This window comes from Leptinotarsa decemlineata, unplaced genomic scaffold (genome assembly GCF_025532065.1).
Source record: "Leptinotarsa decemlineata unplaced genomic scaffold, Ldec_3_MD MMD2_tig00003902_RagTag_RagTag, whole genome shotgun sequence".
Lineage (NCBI taxonomy): Eukaryota > Metazoa > Arthropoda > Insecta > Coleoptera > Chrysomelidae > Leptinotarsa > Leptinotarsa decemlineata.
The window spans coordinates 2,817,006-2,841,986 of NW_027412598.1; the positions used below are offsets into that span (position 1 = coordinate 2,817,006).

General features: G+C 33.7%; 1 protein-coding gene and 1 long non-coding RNA gene across 2 annotated transcripts; one reads left to right on the top strand and one right to left on the bottom strand.

Annotated features, from left to right (window-relative positions):
* The first annotated feature begins 3,587 nt into the window (after nt 1-3,587).
* Nucleotides 3,588-5,922, top strand: LOC141483723 (THAP domain-containing protein 2-like). Its single transcript, XM_074178528.1, has 3 exons — nt 3,588-3,862; nt 4,282-4,483; nt 4,678-5,922. The coding sequence occupies exons 1-3, from the start codon at nt 3,792-3,794 to the stop codon at nt 4,774-4,776; spliced, it is 372 nt and encodes a 123-aa protein (XP_074034629.1). The 5' UTR covers nt 3,588-3,791; the 3' UTR covers nt 4,777-5,922.
* Nucleotides 5,923-9,092: 3,170 nt separating this feature from the next.
* On the bottom strand, nt 9,093-11,668 carry LOC141483724 (uncharacterized). The gene is made up of 4 exons (XR_012466254.1): nt 11,532-11,668; nt 11,204-11,323; nt 10,965-11,149; nt 9,093-10,478 (listed from the first exon to the last, which is right to left on the bottom strand). It is a non-coding gene; the product is annotated as an uncharacterized lncRNA (long non-coding RNA).
* Between the last annotated feature and the right edge of the window lie 13,313 nt (nt 11,669-24,981).

A 24,981-nucleotide genomic window follows, 5' to 3' on the forward strand; every position in this document is an offset into this window, starting at 1 on the left:
ATATTTCCAACTTCTGGTCTCTTTCCGGTATACCTGAAGTTGAGGGAAACTTCCTTATTTCAAATAGAACACTCCGTATTTTACAACATTTTTGAATTTCTCAGCACATTTTAGGCCCACTTCGTAAAACAATGCCTATACCCAAATTTGTTAGTTTTCGAGATATTAATTTTTTTCTGAAAAATTTGACAGTTACAGCACCACTCCGAAATCATAACTCATAACTCATCATAACTCAAACAGTTGAAAATGTGAAATTTCACAGAATCACACCTTTAGCATAAAGTCATGAACAGGTCCATCGAATTTTCGAAAATAATTTACAGGGTGGTCGAAATTTCCATCTAAAACATAACATCGAGAAAACTGATGAAACACAATTTTTTCAAATGGAAACCATACAATATTCTATTATTTTTCGATACTACGAAAAAAAAAAGATATTAAATTCATGAAGAATGTCCTATTCCTAAAATACAACCTTGGCAAGATATATCCAATTTTGGGAAATATTTGAAATGTAAATCATTCGAAGAACACCAAACCAAGAGAGCTTTGAAAATATATGAACTAATATTAACTCTTTCGTTGGTAAAAGGCAACTCAACATGAAAATGGATGGATTGAAATAAAATACTATCATAGAGATGAATTATATCTTTGTTTTTGATATCGAATACAGTAATTATATTTTGTTTATATTTTTTAGGGTTAGATTTTATTTTAATTTTAGAATTTAACATAATTTCTTCAAATTCAGATAATATTGTGGTTCATTTCAACAGATGTTCAAAGATATTGCCGTTTTGTTCTAAACACGAATATATTCTTTTTTGCATACCACTATTTGTAGCTTTCTGTATGGAGTCAGGAATTAAATTTTGTTTGAAGGTGGTTGACAATATTTCGTGGTGTATTTCATCAGTTCGGACTTCCATTGTCTAATATAATATAATTTGATTTGAAATCCCTGAAAAAAAAATATTAACCAAAAATAACAATTTTATTAAACAAAATACTGAAATTACAAAAAAAACATACAAGCTACAACTAAAAAATAAAAATTGAAATATTAATAAAAGCTGAAAATTAAAAATATTATTGACAAAAAATGAAAAATAAAAATCAAAAGATTCCAAACCAAGTCACGTCACGATAGGTGAAAGCACCCGAATGACCTATAAATAGTCAGATCTCGGAGGAATAAGTCCAGTTATCACCCGAAGACGATTGTGGATACTAACAATCGAAACGTCGTGACGTAACTTGGTTTGGAATCTTTTGATTTTTATTTCTCATTTTTTGTTATTAATATTTTTGAATTTCAGCTTTCATTAATATTCCAATTTTTATTTTTCAGTTGTAGCTTGTTTGATTTTTCCTTGTAATTTCAGTTTTTTGTTCAATAAAATTGTTTTTTTCGGTTAATATTTTATATATTTTTTTTCAGGGATTTCAGATCAATTTATATTAGACAATGGAAGTCCGAACTGATGAAATAAGAATCAGATTATTGAAAGCTCTCAGAACCCTTCGTTTCATGTTTTCTTTATCACTCACTCACATTAACATTTTCTTTGATATATCCCCAGATGAAGAAGTCTAGTGGCGTCAGGTCTGGAGAGCGAGGAGGAAATTTGAATGGCCCATTGTATCAAAGCCACTGATCTTCGAACGTCTCATTCAACAACAAAGCAACTGTATCAATACAGTACTATGTACTATATGGTATCAGATGGGTGGAGCCCCTATCTGATACCATAACTTGAAACAGTATTGTTCAGAAACATGCCTTATGGATTCACCAACCACATTCCTAATTATATGCGAATATCTATCGCTATTCAAATTTTCTTCATAAAGATGTAATCATAAAATTCGGTCTTCCTCTATAGCGCAATAAACATTAAAACTCTATTAATCCTGAAAGTTGCGCAGCCGGTTGTACAATTCTTGGCAGATTTAACTTCATCTGCCCATATCGTTTTTCATGAACTCAGGGTCTTTCTGTACCTTGACATCGTGACAGAGAGCGTACACGTCTACACTCCGTGAAGTTTCAACGACCACTGTTTGCTTGTATCGCCTTCTGTCAACACATCGAGTTGGAATTGCCTGTGTTCGACGCATCGAGTTGGCTTCGACCTCGATCTACGTTACACCCTTAACGTACGTCACAAGGTAATAAGGATAAGGCGACTTTGAGGTAGTGTTTTGGGTTTAACTTTGAATGACTTTCATTCACACTTCATATTTTCACAGCTATTCGAACAATGTTCAAAGTCGCATAACCTTGGGGGTTGACCTTATGATTTCAGTCTGTCTCGGGTCACATTAACATCGAAATAACCTCTACATACGTCACATGATCATGTGCTTGTCTATGTACAAACATACGTCTGCATACTTCAAAGATCCTCCAAGTAATGAATGTTCCATCGGTGTGAGCCCACCAAGTTAGTAGTGGTGTGACGATAGCCTTGCTATCGATGGTGACACGCAGGCAGCCGAGAACTGTGTTACTCCCCCCACCACTATGACGTATTAATTGCTTTTTTTTTGTTGTTTAGTAACATCAAGGCGATGTGACCTTGAAGTGTCTGGTGCATGAATCATTCAAAATTTTTTCATATGAGATTGTGTGTGTGTTTGTGACATAATGCCGTAATTACATTTGATTGGTTTGTGTGTGTGTGTGAATGCACTGTATAGGGTTTCATCAAGTGCTTGTCCATGTACAAACATACGTCTGCATACTTCAAAGATCCACCAAGTAATGAATGTTCCATCGGTGTGAGCCCACCAAGTTAGTACGTCTACATACTACACTTTCAACATTGAAATGATCTCTACATACGTCACACGATGTCGACAAGGTGACTTTGAAGAAGTATTTACATGCGGACAAGGCGACATTGAAGTAATGTTTTGGATTTGACATACACGGTAGAGTTAGAATTTGACATTATCGACTGACTAGTGCTCCTTCCTAATCAGTTTGGATGGTACCTATCATGACAGAGAGTGCACACGTCTCTCTGAAGTTCCAACGACCACTGCGAAATTCAGATTCTAGGACGTCAGGATCATGCGCAGTTGATATAGAGCGTTCTGGTTTATTGAGGATAATTTCAGGCTGATGAATCCTCTGTTCTGGTTTTGACTGCGAAATGATCCTAAACTGTTTTCAACCGTCCCGAATCGTTCTTGCTCTCGAGGCTGAACTGTTCCCGTTGCTCATGCGCATTCATGTGGAAATTTGTTTGGGCTATTTGCTAAGATGTTTTTTTATATATTTGATTTGAAAAATCGATGATTGAGGGTAGATAACATTTGAGCTGACTATAGGGATACGCTACATAACAAAATGGACATGATTAATAAATAGTATTTTCTCGTCTTCATCTCTTCATATATACGATAGGTGGCACAGTGGTCTTCTCAAAAGCGTTCTGATTTAAACAAGTGTCCGAGACTAGTTCGGACTGTGTTTCCAAACGATTTGGGATGTTAGAACCTACCATCTGTCAACACATCGAGTTGTGAAATGACATTAACATACGTCACACGATGTCGACAAAGTGACTTTTGAAGAAGTCTTTATATGCGGACCTTAGATTAGGTAAAAGAGGGGATACATAACGCCAACCTCTGCGTACGAATCGAGTTTGTGACCAATTTCCGAGTGGCCGCCATATTGTTGGTGCTAAACATTGATCTTGGTGCTTGTTCGATTCTGTGCAATTATTGAGTGTATTTTGAACTATTTTGTGGGTGAGTACTGTATAAACATGGTGAAGTGCTCATCTTACTATTGTAGTAGTAATAGCGAGAAAAAGGAAACCGGTTTATCATTTCACAGGTGAGAAAACATCAGTACATTTAGGAACAGTAGGCCAAACATGGATATTATGTGAAAACTATGTATGCAAATGTCTAGATTTTCAAGTATGTAACTCAGTGGTGGATAATCTACGGTTAAAGAAGATTTCAGTGCTTACTTTGTGAATTTTCATTCATAATTTTATGATAGACTTCAGATTCACCTTGAAAGTTCCAATTTTTTTGCATAGGCGTGCATTTATAGCAGGGTCAGATCGAGTGAAAATTTGGAATATCTTGAAAATATATTTTTGATTGAAAAAAATGAATGACTACATTGTGGACCCTAGACAAATTAAATATTTCTTTTCTATTTCATTGAAAATGATCTGTGCAATACATTACTCATATTACAAGAAAATTTTATAGATTATTATTAAATACTATTTCATTTTTCAGATTTCCTAGAAATGAAGATAGACGGGCCATTTGGGTAGCTAATATGAAGATTTCAAACTGGTCCCCATCAAAAAACGATCGTATTTGCTCAAAACATTTTGAAACCTGTTATTTTTATAGAACTGAGGAAAAAACGAAATTGTTGAATGAAGCTGTACCCACTATTTTCCCAGAACGACCTACAAGTCTTCAGTCAATACAGGTATACTGCAAAAACAATTTGATAACCTTAATATTTCAAACCTTATTGATACTCTCTATTTAGAGGCCAGTCGACAATGTCTTTCAGCTAAATAGAGATTAAAGAATATGGATTTTTTGTTCAGCAGATTGAAAGTATTTAAGAGTACCTTACCATAAAGAGAGTTGTTTACTAAACAAATTTTTATTTTCCAGAAAAACAGGAAACGAATTAGACCCCAAACACCAGAACCTTATCCATCAACAAGTGCTCAACTGCAAAGAGATACACCCCGCAAAATTAAAAGATTTTGAAGATTGTGAAGGCACAGTACGTTTTATTAAATATATCAACACCGCTTTTGATATTTTAAACTCGAGAACTGTGCAAGCACCTTGCTATAAAAAAGCTTTGTGCCCAAGCAAAATCGTTGAAGTTTTGGCTTTTGTTGCGAAATTCAATGAATATATTTGTGCTTTGAAATTTCCCAATAATGAAAAAATAATAAATTCACCTAGAAAAACTGGCTTTATTGGCTTTCTTTTAGATCTCAAAAGTGCAGTGGATCTGTTTGATGACATAGTATGGCATAAAGAACTTTTGATTTATTTGCCTCTCTATAAAATAAGTCAAGACCATATAGAACTCTTTTTCCTCAATTCGTTCTAGAGGGGGTTGGAACAATAATCCAACCGCCCGTCAATTTATGGCTGCATATAAACGTCTTATAAGAACGGAAGTGAGAAGTGGGGGCATAGGAAATTGTCTACCTTTAGAACAAATTTCTATTCTATCGGTTTCAAGTACAACCAATAAAACTCCTGAGGAGCAAATAAATAGTTCAATACCAATAATAACGGAAGACAATTTATTAGAAACCGAAAAAAAGCTCAATCACTAGAAACAATTTTTTCTGAACATAGTTATATCATGAACACCAATGTTTTATCTCATTGCTCAGAAGAAATTGTAACCTATATAGCTGGTTTTGTTACTAAACATTTGTCGATGAAAATTAAATGTGAATCATGTGTTACTGGCTTAATAGGTAACAAAGCGAATTTTCTTAATTCCCTTATTTCCCAAAAAACTGAAGGCGGATTAATATATCCCTCATCTGATGTTGTTAAAATTTGCCAGATTAGTGAAAAACTTATAAGACACAACCACGAAGATTTGCCAAAAGGAAATAATGTTAAAAAATTAACCAATACTATATTGAGACAATGTCTTTAGGTTGATATGTTTCAATGTCTGAATAACCACATCTTAGACAATGAAGTCAATCATGTCTACTTTTTAATAAAATCAATTATTGAAAAATATTTGAATATAAGGATACACTTCATAATGAAAAAGCAGAGTGAAGCAAAAGATGCTATTCGAAACTATTTCACTAAAATGATTTTATTTAAAGGGTAGTAGGGCTATATTGTACAATTTTGGATGTATGTATGTATATAACAATATAATAAATATGTTTACTTATTACGAGTTTGATTGCTAATATTTTGAATTAATTTATAATGCTTTATGAAGTTACAATTTTTTTTATAGAAATATTCAAAGTTGAAACTTCAATATACCTCAGGTTATTTATAATAATTGGTATAAAGTGTGAATTAATCTGAAAGTGCAATAAATATAAGTCTTAAAATTCAATTAATGTGTCAAGTGAAATACAAACACTTTTTCTAGACCCTAACACCAAATCTCATGTTTTCACTCGACGCACGTTTCGCTAACAGTATCAATTTTCTTCTGAAGATGCTAGTTAGCGCAACGCGCGTCAAGTGCAAATATATCAGTTTTGGTGTTAGGGTAATTAATATCTACAAGTAGTTTCAACTTTTACACCAAAGGTTCTAATCTCATCGTTTATAGGTGAAATACCTATAACAATACACCGGAAGTCTTTTATTTATTTATTACTTTTACTCAAGATTCCATATGATGAGGCGATAAAATAATTCAGTCCATACTGCTTTGATATATAGATTATGGAAGGATTATGTCTTGAACCCTTCTCATAGATACGCCACTGGCGTTTAGCGTTTGGTGCAGATTTGCCTCATCATGCTGTTGGTTGTTACGAGTCCATATATCTTTCCTTGTCTAAGATGCGGACAAGGCGACTTTGAAGTAGTGTTTTGGGTTTGACTTTCACGGTGAAGTTATGATTTGACATTATCGTTCATATGTACTCTGTACCAGTTTGTACAGAATAAACACACGTCTGCATAACGAGTTGTGATCGTAAACGACGCCATCATTCAGTATGTGAGAGCGCATTGAGATGAATTCGTCTTGAGTATATTTTCTTACAAAATTTTGTTAACATTGTCACAAAACGTATGTGAAACTGCTGATTACACAGAAATTGCTACTTCGAAATTCCAAAAGTAATACAGTGTTGAATAGACCACTGAATCAAATTTTAAAATGCCCCTTTCCGATTGGAAAAAAGTTGGTAACGCCCTCTCTGTTTCAAAGATCCACAAAGTAATGTATGTTCCATTGGTGTGAGCCCACCGAGTTAGTGGTGTGACGTCACAGCAGCAACTGTTTAACGATAGGAGAACGTGATGTTTACTCCACGGCGCGTGGCTGAGTAATGCATATTCATCGGTGGGTCCTCAACTCTCTCGATACGGAGATGACTGACGTAACGCATCGCTCATCCCTCGCTGTCAATGGCGACGCACAAGCGGCGAGAACTATGGTAGCGCATCTGTCCTCTAAACGATAGCGTAACGTCATCTGTTAACGCGTCCACAGCTGAGAGCTAGGCTTAGCTGTGACGTCAGGCACGCCAAGTAGGTATGTTTATGCTTTATTACATATAAATGGTCCTCCAAGAGTATTTCAACACATTCTCAACATATAAGAGGACAAGCATTAGCTGGAAATATAGTTGCGCCATCTATGAACTGAGGTTGAAGACCGTGATCGCCAAAGTGTGTAAAAGCATGGTGTTCACTTTCGTACGGTTGTGAAGGTCTTATAGTAATTTGGAAGTAATATGCTTCTTTATTTGAACAAAATTACTGAATAAAAACTAGTCACTGTATTTAGAAGTTGAAGAGCTTGAAATGTGGAAATAACGTTACAATGGATTAAGTGTCAGTTTGAATAGTAGAGACTGCAAGTAGTTTTTTTTGTGATAATTAGAAACCAATCATGATCATGACCACTTTTAAAATATATTGGTCAGTCGGTAGCCAAGCGGTTCGGCGTGGGTGCTTTGTTCACTCACTCGAATTGACTGCCGTGTTGGTCGGTGGTTCAAGCCCTAGTCTGAACGATCGATCTTCACTTGCTACCGTCCAACCCGTGTTAGGAATCACACGTTAAAAGGTAAGACCTCGTTAATCCTTAGCTCGCACAAGTTTCGACTTCTGAGGGTTGTCGTTCGTAGGGGTGCGACAGCTGGTTAACGGAAAAACAGATTTTTAAACAGATATCTGGTATGAATACGCCAGAGAAAACTATAGTATACAGTACACAGTTATACAAGTGCTTCGGTTTTGCAAAATATTCAGTGAAAATCCCATAAAAAGTGTTACTTGAAGTATTCAATTCAATTGCTCGATTTTTCTAGTATTTCGCAACTTTGCGATTCCTGAATTATAATACCTATCTACGCAAAAATTGTATTAAATTCTGTACCTGAGAGGTAAACTGTCGTAACTACAAAATTCTCGATTTTGGGGTTATTGATGTAACTACATTATCGAGATGTATAGTGTTGAGTGGATAGTTGCCGATATCTGCACAGCTAATGAATGGCGTCATAGCCAATGTGACTTTAATGTATCTGTCATGATATGATAGAGGCAAACTCAAGTAACTTGAGTTGCAACTGCTCTCTTGTAAAAATTTGCAAAATGTTAGTTACGATAGTTTAGCTCTGAGGTACAGAATTTATGAAAAAAATAATCGAATCGTTTCATTTTTCAAAAGAGTGATAGGTGGCGCCATCTTTCCGTCAGTAGAAAACCCAATATCAAATATGATTTTTGAGAATCCCAGGAAGTATGCAACACATCACATCACAAATGGTATCAAATATCACTTGAAAATTAGCTTAACAAACGAGCTTCCATTGAATTATCCGTGCATGGATGCAGAGACACAAATGAATGTCTAAGAAGTAAAAAAAAACACCAGTTGAAAATATATTTGGTCAGGAAATACTCAACTCATCATCAACTGAAAATTTATTTATACATATATGTATGCATTGCGAGCACGTACAATTATGTACCTACCATTTATTACAACAAAATAATATATTAATCACTTTCAGATTCAAAACTTTCACCAATGTTCATAATAATAGGTGTAGTGTAATATCCATATCACAGAGAAGCTTTTCTCGTTCATACCATTTTTCTATGAGTGATTCAGTGTGTTTCACACATTTTGCCCAGGTTTCAGCGTTGCACTTCTCTAACGCTTCATTCCACATACTTAATACTTTTTCATCACTGTATCCAACTCTACCAATATATTTGTTATAGTAGGTTTTGCAATCAGCCAAAATTATTTCAATAGCATTAAAATCTGGATGGTAAGGTGATAATCTTAATACTTCATGTCCATGTTCTCGTACCCGTTCATCTATAATATATAATAATAATAATAATAATAATAATAAACGTCTTTATTGTATTAAATGACATATGATATACAAATGAAATGAAAGTGTTGACAAAGGCTAGCTCAGAGCTATTCTACTCAACCAACAGGGGTTTGAACCCCGATTTGAAAAAGAAAGTTCACAAGTTAGGTAAAAGAAAATTTTAGTAAATGGCTGTACTTAGTAGATAAAAAAATAATTGAGTGGCGCAGTAAACATAAATAAGTTATACAGGTTAATCACCATCACATATATATTATTGAAAACTTACTAGCCTGAATAATTGCAGTCAATTAAAAGGTAAAATGTAAATGATCAGAATTTGCTATATTACATCATTGTGTGAGTAATAAATAGTTCTTAAATTTATATTTGAATTTATGTTATATAACTTGAATTGGTCAGGAAGAAGATTGTACATTCGAATGGAGTTGAAAATAAAAGATCGTTGAAATATCGCAGTTTTGTGCTGGGGCATGGTCAGGGCAGATCTGTTTCTGACATTTTTTGAATGTATTCTAGAACGCGGAATGAATTTATGCAATAGAGCTGGTGGGTTGGACTTGTTTTGGAGTCCATGTGTGAATGAAACCAAGTGGAGTTACCGTCTATTCTCCATGTTCAGCCAGTTGCACTCTTTGAGTTTATGGGAGATGGAGTCATATTTTCGTATTCCATAAATTAGTCTGCAATAACTATTCTGCACTTTTTGTATCCGATTACTATCATCTTTTGTTAAACAGGGACCAGGATATATATATTTTCCTTTCGATTCATCTCAGCCAATTGCAATAATTCTGGTTTTATTAATTTTTTCATCAAAATCAATGTTGTTTTTGTGTAACCAACTAACATTTTCCGATTTTCTTGAAGAACTGGTAGGCTGTTTATTCAAAATTTCACTGTGGTATAGTGCATTGTCCATTATAATTGAAGATGGTTCTTCCAAACTGGGAAGTAACTGTAAAGTAATCCACTTGGTGAACATTATACTATTAATTTCTCCATGGTAATCTAAGGTCAAAGATTTTGAACAGAACAATAAACTGGCTTCTGGAATAAACCCTTTCATGAAACCAGCAGGCACAACAATAAATCGTTTACCATCATATCCTTCGGGTTTGCGTACACTTTTTACATTATTATCCTGCCAAGACTTTCTTTTATTTCCTCTTCTTTAGTTTTCCCAGTATTTGTGTAAAAAAATGCTCATGAAACGATATTAGGTCTTTCAATCAAAGCTCTTCGATTATCATCTTTTTCAAATTTAAATCCCAGCTCTTTCAGTAAAACATTTGAAGATGATTTGCACATAGAAACAATTTCCTTATTTTTCAGCTCATCGTTCAAAGATCGAAGGGTAAGATTTTTTTTCTGGAAGAAAATATTAAAATTAATATAGGTACATTTCAAAATTCATTGAATAGGAGAATTGATATTATAGCTACACTTCAAATACGAGATACAAATGAACTAGTAAAAGAAAAATATATTTGACAATAAAGTTTGACTAGTTAACTAATTATCATACATCCAAGGCCTTTCCTGATACAGTTGTGACTGATAAAAATGGGGGGGGGTTATATTTGTTTAGAATTTTTTCTCACTAGTCAGTGTCGTGTCTAAGTCATTTGCATCGAATAAAATCTGCTTTCTTTTTGAGAGTGTGCTGCACCGATACACTTAATTTCATTGGTTAAAAATGACATTTGTCAAAATTTAACCTGTAGCTAGAATTAGAAGTCCCGACGCAACACACTCAAACAGAAAACACGTGAAATAACATTTTTATCATATAGACATCTGAACAGTCAATTTGTACCGTCTTTCCTTCACCATGTATTAAGAAGGTGTACTCACTGTCTTTATACATATCGTACAGAGTATATCGTACTTCCATTTCCTGCCCTTCAGGTAAATCAGATGTTTTCTTTTTGATACGATGTCTACTTTTTCCTGGAGTTGATGGAATGGGTTTGTGTTTATTTCTTTGTTTGATGTTGAACACCGTTTTTTTTAGATATTTTAAATGCATCTGCAACTCTCTAAAATACAGTAAAGAAAAGTTATGACATTTCTTTTATCATTTTAATGGTTACCTCTTGAACAGATGAAAATGGTAACAAAGGTCCTCCAAGCGCCCTCTCCCTTTCAAAATATTCGCACAAGTTCAACACAAATTGTTGTGTTTGTGAATTGAGAATACTTCCAGGCATAATCTAAAAAGGAGTATAAATATATTGTACATGTTTAGCATGACTTCATAGAATTAATTAATGTTATTTCTCTCATTATTGTTTCCACACTCCCAATTACTCTTGTATAATACCCGGTAATGCGGAATTATAGCCACAAATATCAATTGTGAGGTTGGAAATATTAAAATTAAAGAACCTTTATGAATAAAACACATTGTATTGTACTTACTTTGAAAGTAATGATGATGCATTTAGCTTTGAAAAAAACTATTTTTGTAATATATAAAATATAATAAAATACTGTAAAACTGACGAAAACAATACCCAATAACATAAAACAACGATACTGTCAACTGTCAATATCATATATATATATATATATATATATATATATATATATATATATATATATATATATATATTTATATATATATATATATATATATATATATATATATATATATATATATATATATATATATATATATATATATATATATATATATATATATATATATATATATATATATATATATATATATATATATATATATATATATATATATCTTACTCAGGAAGTGTCACGAAACAATAGTTATTTAACACCCACAACACCGTTTCCATGATGGAAATGGGACATAATTGGTGCGATGGTTGTGACCCTAACAAATTTCACCCGAGTGTCGACATGTACAATATGCAATAATGTCAAATCTGTGACACATAACCGTGGACCTACTGGTCAAAAAAAACAGCCCTTTTCAGGGGCTGTTTTGTGCAAGTTGTATTTAAAAAATGGATGAGAACTATGTTCCCCCAACAAAGCGTAATAGGTGTTGCGTCGCAGGCTGTACTAATAGGGATAGTAAAAGACATCGTTTTCCCAAAAATCAACCGGATGTTTTCAATACTTGGATCGAGCGAATTAAACCTTATAATTACGAAAATCTTTCTCTAGACAAAATCTACAACTCCTATCATGTGTGTCATGAACATTTTCCCCCGGAGTGTATGGTGCCAGGAACCAAAAGAGGTGTTAAATTTGGTGCTGTTTCATACCTCAGAATACCAGGGAATAAGTTGGATTAATGTACCTTCACTTCATTTTATTCCTCTGCATTTCCAAAAAATACAGTGTATATATAGTAGCTGTAAAACTATTCTTACATAATATATGATTAATGATATATTATTTAATTATATTATTATTTCATATATTATATTATTTAATAAACTTTTTTTATTTTTACTTCACATTTGATATTATTATTATTATTATTATCACTTACCTACAATCTTGTTGAAGGTTTCCAAGGAAAACCAGATCATCAGGAATTGAGTGTAAGCGAGCCAGTAGGAATTGACCCAGGTAAAAATATAATATACCTCATTTTGTACCATATTGTGTATATCTATAATATTTTCAATATCTATATTCTCTCATTGGTTGCACCGTTTATATATTCAACCAGAAGAATGAAGATGTTTATTCAGAATTTAATACAGTTAATGTATTATTTTTTTTGTATTAGACATTATTTAATATTTCAATGGAATTTCTTCAGATTATTCCTCAACAAATGAAGAACTTATATACTCAGGACCATCAACTTCAAGTTTTCAGGAGTTACAAGATGAAATTACTAGACCATCTTCCCCTTTATGCAAATCTGTTGCTCTTCCAAGAGGTGAGAAAAAATGAAATCATTATTATATAAGGGCTTGAAAGGATACAATGGATTACCTAATCACATAAAAGATGTGCAAACAAAGAATTTAAAACTAGTCTTGTAATTTACATTAGGTTTACGGACGTATTTAAATATTGATGATGTCTTTATAAGTTATCTATTGACATATATGTAGATATTACTAATGTCTTCATTTGTATTATTTTTTAAATTGTATGTATATTAGGATTATTCCGATTCAATAAATATTCATTCAATCATTTTTTTATATTATTTACAAGTGCAAACATTAGAAGCTCGTGAGACCAATATATTGAGCGAGATACTGACAGCTATAAAGGCTGCACCATTTGAAAATTTTCTTCAATTATAAATGTAAACGAAATTTTATTTCAGGTGGTTTTTGCTTAACAAATTTGAAAATTAATCCCACTTAATTGCTATTCGAAACCTGTTATATTTATAAATTTTCAAAAATGTTATTAAAAGCTGTTTTTTTAAATACAAACAATTCATAAGTAAAATTTCAATTACATCTATTATGAGAGGGAACTTTCATATGATGTTGACTTTATGTGCATACATTTAACATTTTACTATTCAAATTGGAGCGAACTTTTAAAAAGCCCGCCCTCAAATACTCGGGATTACAGTTTTCTTTATGTAGTTCGGGTAACATCCGCTACGGACCTGTAGAGCATTAGTATTTTGTATCTACAAGTATACAGTTGCCTATCTAAACTTGTTTCTGTAGTCTGTAGGAAGTCTGTTAGAAAAGTAAAACCTTCTCACATTTGACACTTTGTGGCCTCAGGAGGTCAAAGCTTCTTGCCAGTATTGTAGGGGGAGTCTTTATAATAACAGTTGATACAATTTATAAACTGACAGATGAATCAAGGGATTTGTTAACAAGTTTGGAACCAACTGAGAAAGGTGTGGATATTAGGGAGAAGAATTATAGATATTTTACCTGGATCTGAGTTTGATTCAATCGGTTACCAGTTGGAATAAATTTCCCGTTTCTGTTTAGTATGCTATATAAGCTCCAGGGTTGATAAAGCGAGTGGCGCTCTACTCTCCATCTTACCCACGCCTTTCTTCACTGTTTAAAAGCTGGCGGCCTATCCTGGGAACTATGCTCTCTCTAATCCATAGTTGTCACCCTCATGCCAAATTGTGGAACAACGAGAAATCGTTTACAAATTGACTTAATTAGTCAATGAGAAATAAAAGGCGTGACAAAAGATGGCGCCACCTATCAGTCCTTTGAAAAATGATTTCCAATATTTTTTAGCATTTCTTATAATTTTTGCTATCGTATAACAGATCAAAGCAATTTAATTTTTATATTCTTCAACACAGATCATATCAGGTTTGTTCTGGTTTTACAAAATTAAGGTCCCAGGACGCCAGGATTATGCGCAGATATAACGTTCTGGTTTACTGAGGATAATTTCGGATGCCAGTATATGCATGTATATTCAACGATGACAAATTTTCAACTTCAACTTTCAGTTAAAGAAGTACTCATCATATGCACAGATATTCAATGACTAACAAATTCCCAACTTCGACTTTTCAGTGAAAATAGTAATTTGTCATATAATGCATAGATATATTCAATGACTAACAAATTCCCAACCACGACTTTTTTAGTCAAAGCAGTCCTTTGTCACATAATCTACTACTGTTACGACAGTTTACTTCTCAGGTACAGAATTTAATACAATTTTTGCGTAGATAGGTATTATAATTCAGGAATCGCAAAGTTGCGAAATACTAGAAAAATCGAGCATATGAATTGAATACTTCAAGTAACACTTTTTATGGAATTTTCACTGAATATTTTGCAAAACCGAAGCACTTGTATAACTGTGTACTGTATACTATAGTTTTCTCTGGCGTATTCATACCAGATATATTTTAAAAGTGGTCATAATCATGATTGGTTTCTAATTATCACAAAAAAAACTACTTGCAGTCTCTACTATTCAAACTGACACTTAATCCATTGTAACTTTATTTCCACATTTCAAGCTCTTCAACTTCTAAATACAGTGACTAGTTTTTATTCAGTTATTTTGTTCAAATAAAGAAGCATATTACTTCCAAATTACTTCAAGACCTTCACAACCGTACGAAAGTGAACACCATGCTTTTACACACTTTGGCGATCACGGTCTTCAACCTCAGTTCATAGATGGCGCAACTATATTTCCAGCTAATGCTTGTCCTCTTATATGTTGAGAATGTGTTGAAATACTCTTGGAGGACCATTTATATGTAATAAAGCATAAACATACCTACTTGGCGTGCCTGACGTCACAGCTAAGCCTAGCTCTCAGCTGTGGACGCGTTAACAGATGACGTTACGCTATCGTTAAGAGGACAGATGCGCTACCATAGTTCTCGCCGCCTGTGCGTCGCCATTGACAGCGAGGGATGAGCGATGCGTTACGTCAGTCATCTCCGTATCGATAGAGTTGAGGACCCACCGATGAATATGCATTACTCAGCCACGCGCCGTGGAGTAAACATCACGTTCTCCTATCGTTAAACAGTTGCTGCTGTGACGTCACACCACTAACTCGGTGGGCTCACACCAATGGAACATACATTACTTTGTGGATCTTTGAAACAGAGAGGGCGTTACCAACTTTTTTCCAATCGGAAAGGGGCTTTTTAAAATTTGATTCAGTTGTCTATTCAACACTGTATTACTTTTGGAATTTCGAAGTAGCAATTTCTGTGTAATCAGCAGTTTCACATACGTTTTATGACAATGTTAACAAATTTTTGTAAGAAATATACTCAAGACGAATTCATCTCAATGCGCTCTCACATACTGAATGATGGCGTCGTTTACGATCACAACTCGTTATGCAGACGTGTGTTTATTATGTACAAACTGGTACAGAGTACATATGAACGATAATGTCAAATCATAACTTCACCGTGGAAGTCAAACCCAAAACACTACTTCAAAGTCGCCTTGTTCGCATATAAAGACTTCTTCAAAAGTTACTTTGTCGACATCGTGTGACGTATGTTAATGTCATTTCACAACTCGATGTGTTGACAGATGGTAGGTTCTAACATCCCAAAACGTTTGGAAACACAGTCCGAAATAGTCTCGGACACTTGTTTAAATCAGAACGCTTTTGAGGAGACCACTGTGCCACCTATCGTATATATGAAGAGATGAAGACGAGAAAATACTATTTATTAATCATGTCCATTTTGTTATGTAGCGTATCCCTATAGTCAGCTCAAATGTTATCTACCCTCAATCATCCATTTTTCAAATCAAATATATAAAAAAACATCTTAGCAAATAGCCCAAACAAATTTCCACATGACTGCGCATGAGCAACGGGAACAGTTCAGCCTCAAGAGCAAGAACGATTCGGGACGGTTGAAAACAGTTTAGGATCATTTCGCAGTCAAAACCAGAACAGAGGATTCATCAGCCTGAAATTATCCTCAATGAACCAGAACGCTCTATATCAACTGCGCATGATCCTGACGTCCTAGAATCTGAATTTCGCAGAACCAGAACAAACCTGGTGATACGAGCCAAGCAGTGGTCGTTGGAACTTCAGAGAGACGTGTGCACTCTCTGTCATGATAGGTACCATCCAAACTGATTAGGAAGGAGCACTAGTCAGTCGATAATGTCAAATTCTAACTCTACCGTGTATGTCAAATCCAAAACATTACTTCAATGTCGCCTTGTCCGCATGTAAATACTTCTTCAAAGTCACCTTGTCGACATCGTGTGACGTATGTAGAGATCATTTCAATGTTGAAAGTGTTGTATGTAGACGTACTAACTTGGTGGGCTCACACCGATGGAACATTCATTACTTGGTGGATCTTTGAAGTATGCAGACGTATGTTTGTACATGGACAAGCACTTGATGAAGCCCTATACCGTGCATTCACACACACACAAACCAACCAAATGTAATTACGTCATTATGTCACAAACACACACACACACAATCTCATATGAAAAAATTTTGAATGATTCATGCACCAGACACTTCAAGGTCACATCGCCTTGATGTTACTAAACAACAAAAAAAAGCAATTAATACGTCATAGTGGTGGGGGGAGTAACACAGTTCTCGGCTGCCTGCGTGTCACCATCGATAGCAAGGCTATCGTCACACCACTACTAACTTGGTGGGCTCATACCGATGGAACATTCATTACTTGGAGGATATTTGAAGTATGCAGACGTATGTTTGTACATAGACAAGCACATGATCATGTGACGTATGTAGAGGTCATTTCGATGTTAATGTGACCCGAGACAGACTGAAATCATAAGGTCAACCCCCAAGGTTATGCGACTTCGAACATTGTTCGAAATAGCTGTGAAAATATGAAGTGTGAATGAAAGTCATTCAAAGTCAAACCCAAAACACTACCTCAAAGTTGCCTTATCCTTATTACCTTGTGACGTACGTTAAGGGTGTAACGTAGATCGAGGCCGAAGCCAACTCGATGCGTCGAACACAGGCGCTCCCCACCACCACCACCACCACCAATTCCAACTCGATGTGTTGACAGAAGGCGATACAAGCAAATAGTGGTCGTTGAAACTTCACGGAGTGCAGACGTGTACGCTCTCTGTCACGATGGGTACCGTCCAAACTAGTGAAGAAGGACTGATCATCAGTCGATGGATCTTCGTGGTATTCAGACGTGTGTTTATTCTGTACAAACAGGTACAGAGTAAACATGAAGGACAATATCAAACCCTGACTTTACCATGTATGCAATCTAGTTCCCTAATCTCAAAGTTGAATTCCATGTTCAAGGTCATGAACATAAATGAAAAATGTAAACCCTGTACCGTGCATTCCAACACACCAACCAAATGTAATTACGTCACTATGTCACACACAAAATTTCATATGAAAAAAAAATTCTGAACGATCGCTGCACCAGACACTTCAAGGTCACATCGCCTTGACTTCACTAAACAACAACCAATAAAAAAGCAATTAATACGTCATAGTGGTGGGGGGAGTCCGAGAATCAGCTGTATACATCTACTTTTGGTATTGCTTCGAATGATTTACATTTTAAATATTTCCCAAAATCGGATATATCTTGCCAGGGGTGTATTTTAGGTATAGGACATTCTTCATGAATTTAATATTTTTTTTTTCGTAATATCCAAAAATATTAGAATAGTGTATGGTTTCCATTTGGAAAAAATCCTGTTGCATCAGTTTTCTCGATGTTATGTTTTAGGTGGAAATTTCGACCACCCTTTAAATTATTTTCGAAAATTCGATGGACCGGTTCATCAAATATGCTTATGGTGTGATTCTGTGAAATTTCACATTTTCAACTGTTACTGATTTATGATTTATGATTTTTTTCGGTGTGGTGCTGTAACTGTCAAATTTTTCAGAAAACTAACAAATTTGGGTTCAGGCATTGTTATACAAAGTGGGTCTAAAATGTGCTGAGAAATTCAAGAATGTAATAAAATACAGGGTGTTTCATTGGAAATAAAGAAATTGCCCTCAACTTCCGGTATAACGGAAAGAGACCGTTAGTTGAAAATATTTTAGTGGAGAAGGCCATTTTGTAAATCTCATCACCACAAAATTTCAATTTTTTATTTTGAATCTTTCTCCATATAATCCTAACGAACGCTCGTTGTGATAGACCCTGTATTATGTTGACTACCCCTAAATTTATTCGGAAGCTAAAACGCGATAAAGAAAACCACTTTAATCAAGTTATAAATCTGTTTTTTATTGTTTTAATACCTAATAAATCGTAATTATAAAACAATGTAGGGTGTGGGACAAATAAAATGAATTTTTTTACGCATAAAAAATAATTTCTACTGTAAAATACACATAATACACAAAGAAACTACAATACTACAGAGTCATTCAAATTGGAAAAAAATATTCCTGAAGGAATACAAAAATTGAAAATATTAAAATTTTCTCTTACTTCTTTGTGCGTTTCAATTGCATGTATTCATTTTGAATGAACACCTTAAGTTTTAGCCAGTCTTTATTTTCAAATAGTATAGGATGTCTTTCTTTCAACTCGAAACATTCCAATTTCTTGGGGGGTATAGTATTTTTTATATTATCAGAAAAAAATGTACGTGCTACACGTTTTTGTTCCTCTGTCCAAGGTAACTAATGTTCTCTTTGATCCTCTTCTTTCTTTCTGACGAGGTGGACTAGTAGCTACTTTCAAACGTGATTCATCGATGATATCGCCACTAGTTCCTGGTAGAGTCATGCCAATAGCTGTATCTGAATTCTGGGACAAAATATCAATTTCTCCGTCGTCGCTATCACTTAACATGTCACAGTTTTAATCCAGGCTTATATTGATCTCGTCCAGGTTCTTTCCTTTGTAGTGGGCCACGTCACCGTTTTCCATTAGTAACAATATGACACGACATAGTTACAAAGGGTGGACTGATGGTTCGAAAATATGTACGCCTAACATGCCTGCAAACAGAGGATCGCGACTAATCATTGTGCATTGCTGAGGAAGAAAAGGATGGTTTCCGAATTCTTTGAAATTATGTGGAAAAAAACTTGAGGACTGCAATGTTGACTATCATAATTGTTCCCAAATTTGGATGCCAATAGTGTAATAGTTCTTGACAACACTTCCTTCGCGACAGCTCATCAAAGTACCGAATAAAAATTCGAGGAAAGATGAAATACAAAGTTTTTAAAGGATAACAATTTGTATATAAAAATTACTATATCAAAAACCAACTACTTGAAATTGTACAGACTAAAACATTTGAAAAAGTGTATGCCCTTGAGAGTATTGCTGAAAAGTATGGACACACCATACTAAGACTTCCTCCCGATTTTTGTGTTTTCAATCCCATCTAGTTGATTTGGAGAAAATTGAAACAAAGTATCAGGCGTAACAATAATTTTCCAAAATTTGATTAGAAGCTGATAGAGCTAATTGAAGAAGAAGTATTTAATATTGCCGAAGAAGACTGACAGGAAAGGATTAAAAAAATCATTTTAGTTGAATTATGGAGATTGGACACTTCTATATTGATGGTAGAAATAAATTCATTATTGGTTTAAATGATGACAGTGATACTGAAACAGAGAATATGGAAGAGGAAACATCAGAAGCTTTCGAAGAAAGTTAGTGAAGTATTTTCGAAGCGATTAATTGTACATATATGTGAGTGAGAATTATTCAAAAATATTTTCAATTATCACCCTGTTATTCGAATCCCTACTTTTCCACTCACCTATATAAACGAAATATTCATTATATATATTATATAGTCATTGTGATTTTTAAATAATCAGAAATGATTATTGAATAACGAAATTAGTTAACCCCCTAACCATATTATTAAAGGGGAGTTTAATGTATAATACATTTCTGAAATGAGCTCAGCTAGGGTAATGCGGAAATTGAGAAAAACATAGGCTGTTTCATTCAAAAAACTTGTGAAGACATCATTACATGAAGGTCGACCGTGTCGGTGCTAGATATCTCGTTTATCGTTGGGGTTGGAAGAAAATATTATTTTTAAAACTAGCGGTTATCGCCAAGAGGCAGATTTTATGAACAAATATAAATATATAGGATGTTCCAAAATTGAGTGAAAAACCCAACTAAACTCAAGTAAATATAGGGGCATTTAAGCTCTCAAAATAATCAATAGTTTTAGCTGAAAAATCTTTGAAGTTGAAAAAGAGATTTTCAAAACCCTGGATTTTAGATACTGAAACACAGTTGACCCCAAGTAGGTACTATAGTTTTTCGAAATCAGCACTTAGAAAGGAATCGATGTAACATATAAACTCTATGTTTGGTTCGTCTCTGAATTTTGGAGCAGACTATATATTTATGAATATTTTTAAAATCTGGTCCTCGACGATATCTACTTACTACTTTCATTTATAATGTTTTTTCGTGGCGCTAAGAATAACCGAGATATCTAGCTCCGACTGATACATTAGAATATTATTTTAACCAGTTGATGTACTCAGCACATGACTTTACCTTATGCAAATTATAGTTTCGGGCCACGGGAACCACTTTTTAAAAAGACTTTATTTAGATTTACAGACTTTATTGTACAGAAGTTACTCTGACAATCGTACTAACAGAACTGACTCTTCTTTCAAGATGGCTAGCTTTTATAAGTTTATTATAACTTAGTCAGCATTTGATGAATAAGCATAAAGGAGGGTTTTATATACATAACTCCTCCATCCCTAAGATGAAAATAATACATTAACATTATTTTCATCAACATTTTCTAAATGAATATTTTCTTGTTTATTTTTCCTTTTAAAACATTTAAATTTGTTCTTATATTTGGAATATAAAATAAAATATGTAAGAAGTATTATAAATATGAATATACAAATATATATTAAAGTATAAGAAGTGCTGTCTTCTTCTAAGGCTTCTAGTCGATGTAATTGGGTTTTTTCAGCAAGGTCCTGAAGTCGGGTTAGTTCGTCGAGGTTTACTCTTTCAGGAACTTTCATAGGGTTATTCTCAGGATGTAGCTGGATAGTATCTATTTCGGGTAACTGTAGAGGGTTTCCTTGAACGGAAGTGGCGTCGTTGGAATAAACTTCGCCTCTAACAGTGAGGTTACATTTATGTGTGATATGGATCAACTGTGGTTGTCTGATATTTTCGTATCCATGCTCCTTACAATTTTTCTCAATCATGATCTTATCAATGGGGATAATAATCATGTAGGCATCTTTGACAGGTTCTATTATGTCCTGGTCTAATTGAATTTGAATCGTCTGGCATTGATGATCGGTTTTACCAATTAGTAATTTCGGTAAACAATCTTCTTTTGAAATTTGGTTGTCAACATGGTATATGCAGGTATTTTCAATTCTCGTACAGGGTTCATCTTCATAATGATGGTAAGTCGAGTTAAGAATTATATAGGGTTTTAAAGGAACGATAGCTTGGTTGAGTATTGGAATTGGGAACAAATGGAAGTAATCATAAACATTTTCAAGAAGTATCGGAAAATGAATTGCAAATATAATAATTCCATTTTTATAATTAATTTCAATTTTTAGTAATTTATTATACGACTGAATGTTTTTAAAGTTTGGTAAACTGCCTTTGTAAAGGTTTGACATTATTTTTAATAATTCTTCGATATCAGATAATGGTAATATCGTGCTATGAATGATGTTTAATTCTGCAAATAAAATTGAATCTTCAATGTTATTAAGTATTGATAATATAATTTGACAATCTATTATCATTGTATCAAGAGAATTTTGAAGTCTTAAGAATAGCGTGAACTTATTCAGATTTAAGACAATACTTTTTATTTGTTCGTCAATTAATTGTTGGTTTTTAACAATCTGCTGTAAGCTATTCGTAGTTTCATTCATAAATTTTCTTGTGATAGTTAGGTAATTTTCTAAATCATGGTGAAGCATGTTCTGATTCTTTTCCAAAGTGAAAATTGCTTTATTATATTTTTCTGCATCTTCATCATCTAAAGTACCAAAGAGCCATTTACTTGTTCTGCCTACTATATTAATAAGTGCCCTTTTCGATCGATTATTTTCTTGAGGTTTAATATTGATTAATTTCACTTTGATTTTGTCTAGCAAATAATTCAGATGATTATACATGTGGTGTAGTTGTGGGTATAAAGGGTCTTTGATCAAGATAAATTCTGCGATTGTTTTTGTATTATTATTTAAGATGTTTAGGGGAGAATCAAATTGTTTTAAGTCAATGTATTTTATAAACGTATGTTTTTGTGTAGTGGATCTTGCTTTTCCAAGGGAAAAGGGAAGGATAGGGTTATTTATCCTCGTCATTATTATGTCTTGTCCTGTCGTCGCAAGGATTCCGAGAAGTAGAAGGTATAACGTTGTCATCTGAAACAATTTGTTTCTTAATGATTTTTCTTTGTGGCTTTAACTTACTTTTATGGTATTTTGATTTAGAAGTTTCAATTTTAAAGTTACTATCTTTTTTTGGTTGAATTTCCTTATATAAGGGTGATAATTTATTTCGAGGAGTTTCTTTAAGAAAATTATTTTTATTAATTTCAATTTCTGGGGGGTCATTTCTGTTGGAATTTACTTTAGATAGGTTCTTGGCTTTTTCATTGTTTTGTTCTACTATTTCTTTTAATATTTTCATATTTCTCGAATGTTTTTCTATATAGTTTGAGGTTATCTTTTCTAACGTTACATCATAAGGGCTCTGGTGTTCTACATTACCTTTGATAATTTGGAAGGGTGTGAATTTAGTTGCGGAATGGACAGTATTATTATATCCTAGAATCGCATACAACATTTGTTTTGTTATTGGTCGATTAGGAAATTCTAATTTTAAAGTTCGTATTTCCTCAATTAGAGTAGAATGAAAACGTTCTACCGGACTATTACTGTTCGGGTTTTTTGGGGTGATGTAATGCAACATAATTTTATGGAGTTTGCAAAAATCTTCAATCAAGTTATTTTTAAATTCTGTGCCAGAATCGCAGGTTATTTTATTTGGAATACCGTAATGAGATATGAATTTTAATAAACCATCTAAGATGTCTGTCGCATTTAGTTGTATGGGGTATGCTTGTGCAAAGCGCGAAAAGCTGTCAATAATTGTTAGGAATTTTAGTCTATCAAGTGATAGAACATCAACATAAATATGTTCAAACGGGTATTCTCCAATTGGTGTTGGGTTAAATTTTATGACATTAGGGTGCCTTTCGTATTTTGATTTTTGACATGTAACGCATGTATTCACGTAGTTTGTTATGTCTTGAATCATATTAGGCCAATAGTATACTTTTGATAGAGACAGTTTTGTTTCATTTATGCCTCTATGTGTAGTTTTTGTTTCATGATGGTATTTAATTTTTTCTTGTTGTTCATTTTTCTTCAAAATGTCTTTCAATAGTATATTACTTTGAACAAGTTTGAAGGCTGAGTTTCTAAAATGTTTTTGGATTATCGGAATTATTACATTCTTTAGTTCCTCTTGAAATATTATGCCATAAACAGTATTAGGTTTCAAATGTTCTAAAAAGATTTTTACTATATCGTTTTCAATGTTTCTCTTATATATTACGATTTTTAAACGTGTCTTATCAAAGGGTTTTGTTATGCTTACTTTTGGTGAAATTATGTCATTACTTTGAACTAAGAATATTTGATTTTTAAATTTATTTAATGGTTGCTCTGATATTGGGATTTCTAAAATCGGGTCTTCTTGCGAAGAATGTTGTGTTTCATTTGAGTGTTTTATTTTCGGTTCTTCTTGTTGGGCTGGTACGACTATTATGTCTGAAAGTATTTTAATCTTCTTTTCCTCTGGGAGTTTTTGTTTTTCTTTAGCTGGTTGAAAATGTCCTGTGTGGTAATTTTCGGGTTGGGGTTCTTCTCTTGATTGATGTTTTTCGACTTCTTCATTGGCGAGTTCATCTATTTCTTGCACTATTTTGGCAATTTCATCAATCTCAGGGTTATCGTTTTCATCTACGCAATATTCTGCGAAATCTTCTAAACGGTCTTCCTCCGTATCGAAATTTCCTAGTAAAGAATAATTTTCTAATGGATGTAGTTCAATTCTGGATAGGGCATCAGCAACAGAATTCTTTTTTCCTTTTCTATGTATGATGTTATATTCATACTCTTCTAATCTTAGGCGCCATCTTACTAATTTTGAAGAGGGGTCTTTTAAATTGAATAACCATTGGAGTGGTTTATGATCGGTAACAATCGTAAATTTTCTACCAAAAAGATAAGGTCTAAAGTATTTGGTAAAATTGACAATTGCCAATAATTCCTTTTCTATAGTTGAATAATTTTGTTCTGCGGGATTTAAAGTTCTTGAGGCATACGCGATGGGTTTATCTTTACCTAGAGGGCCTTGTGATAACACAGCTCCAATTGCTACGTTAGAAGCATCGGTTGTCAAGATAAAAGGTTTACTAAAATC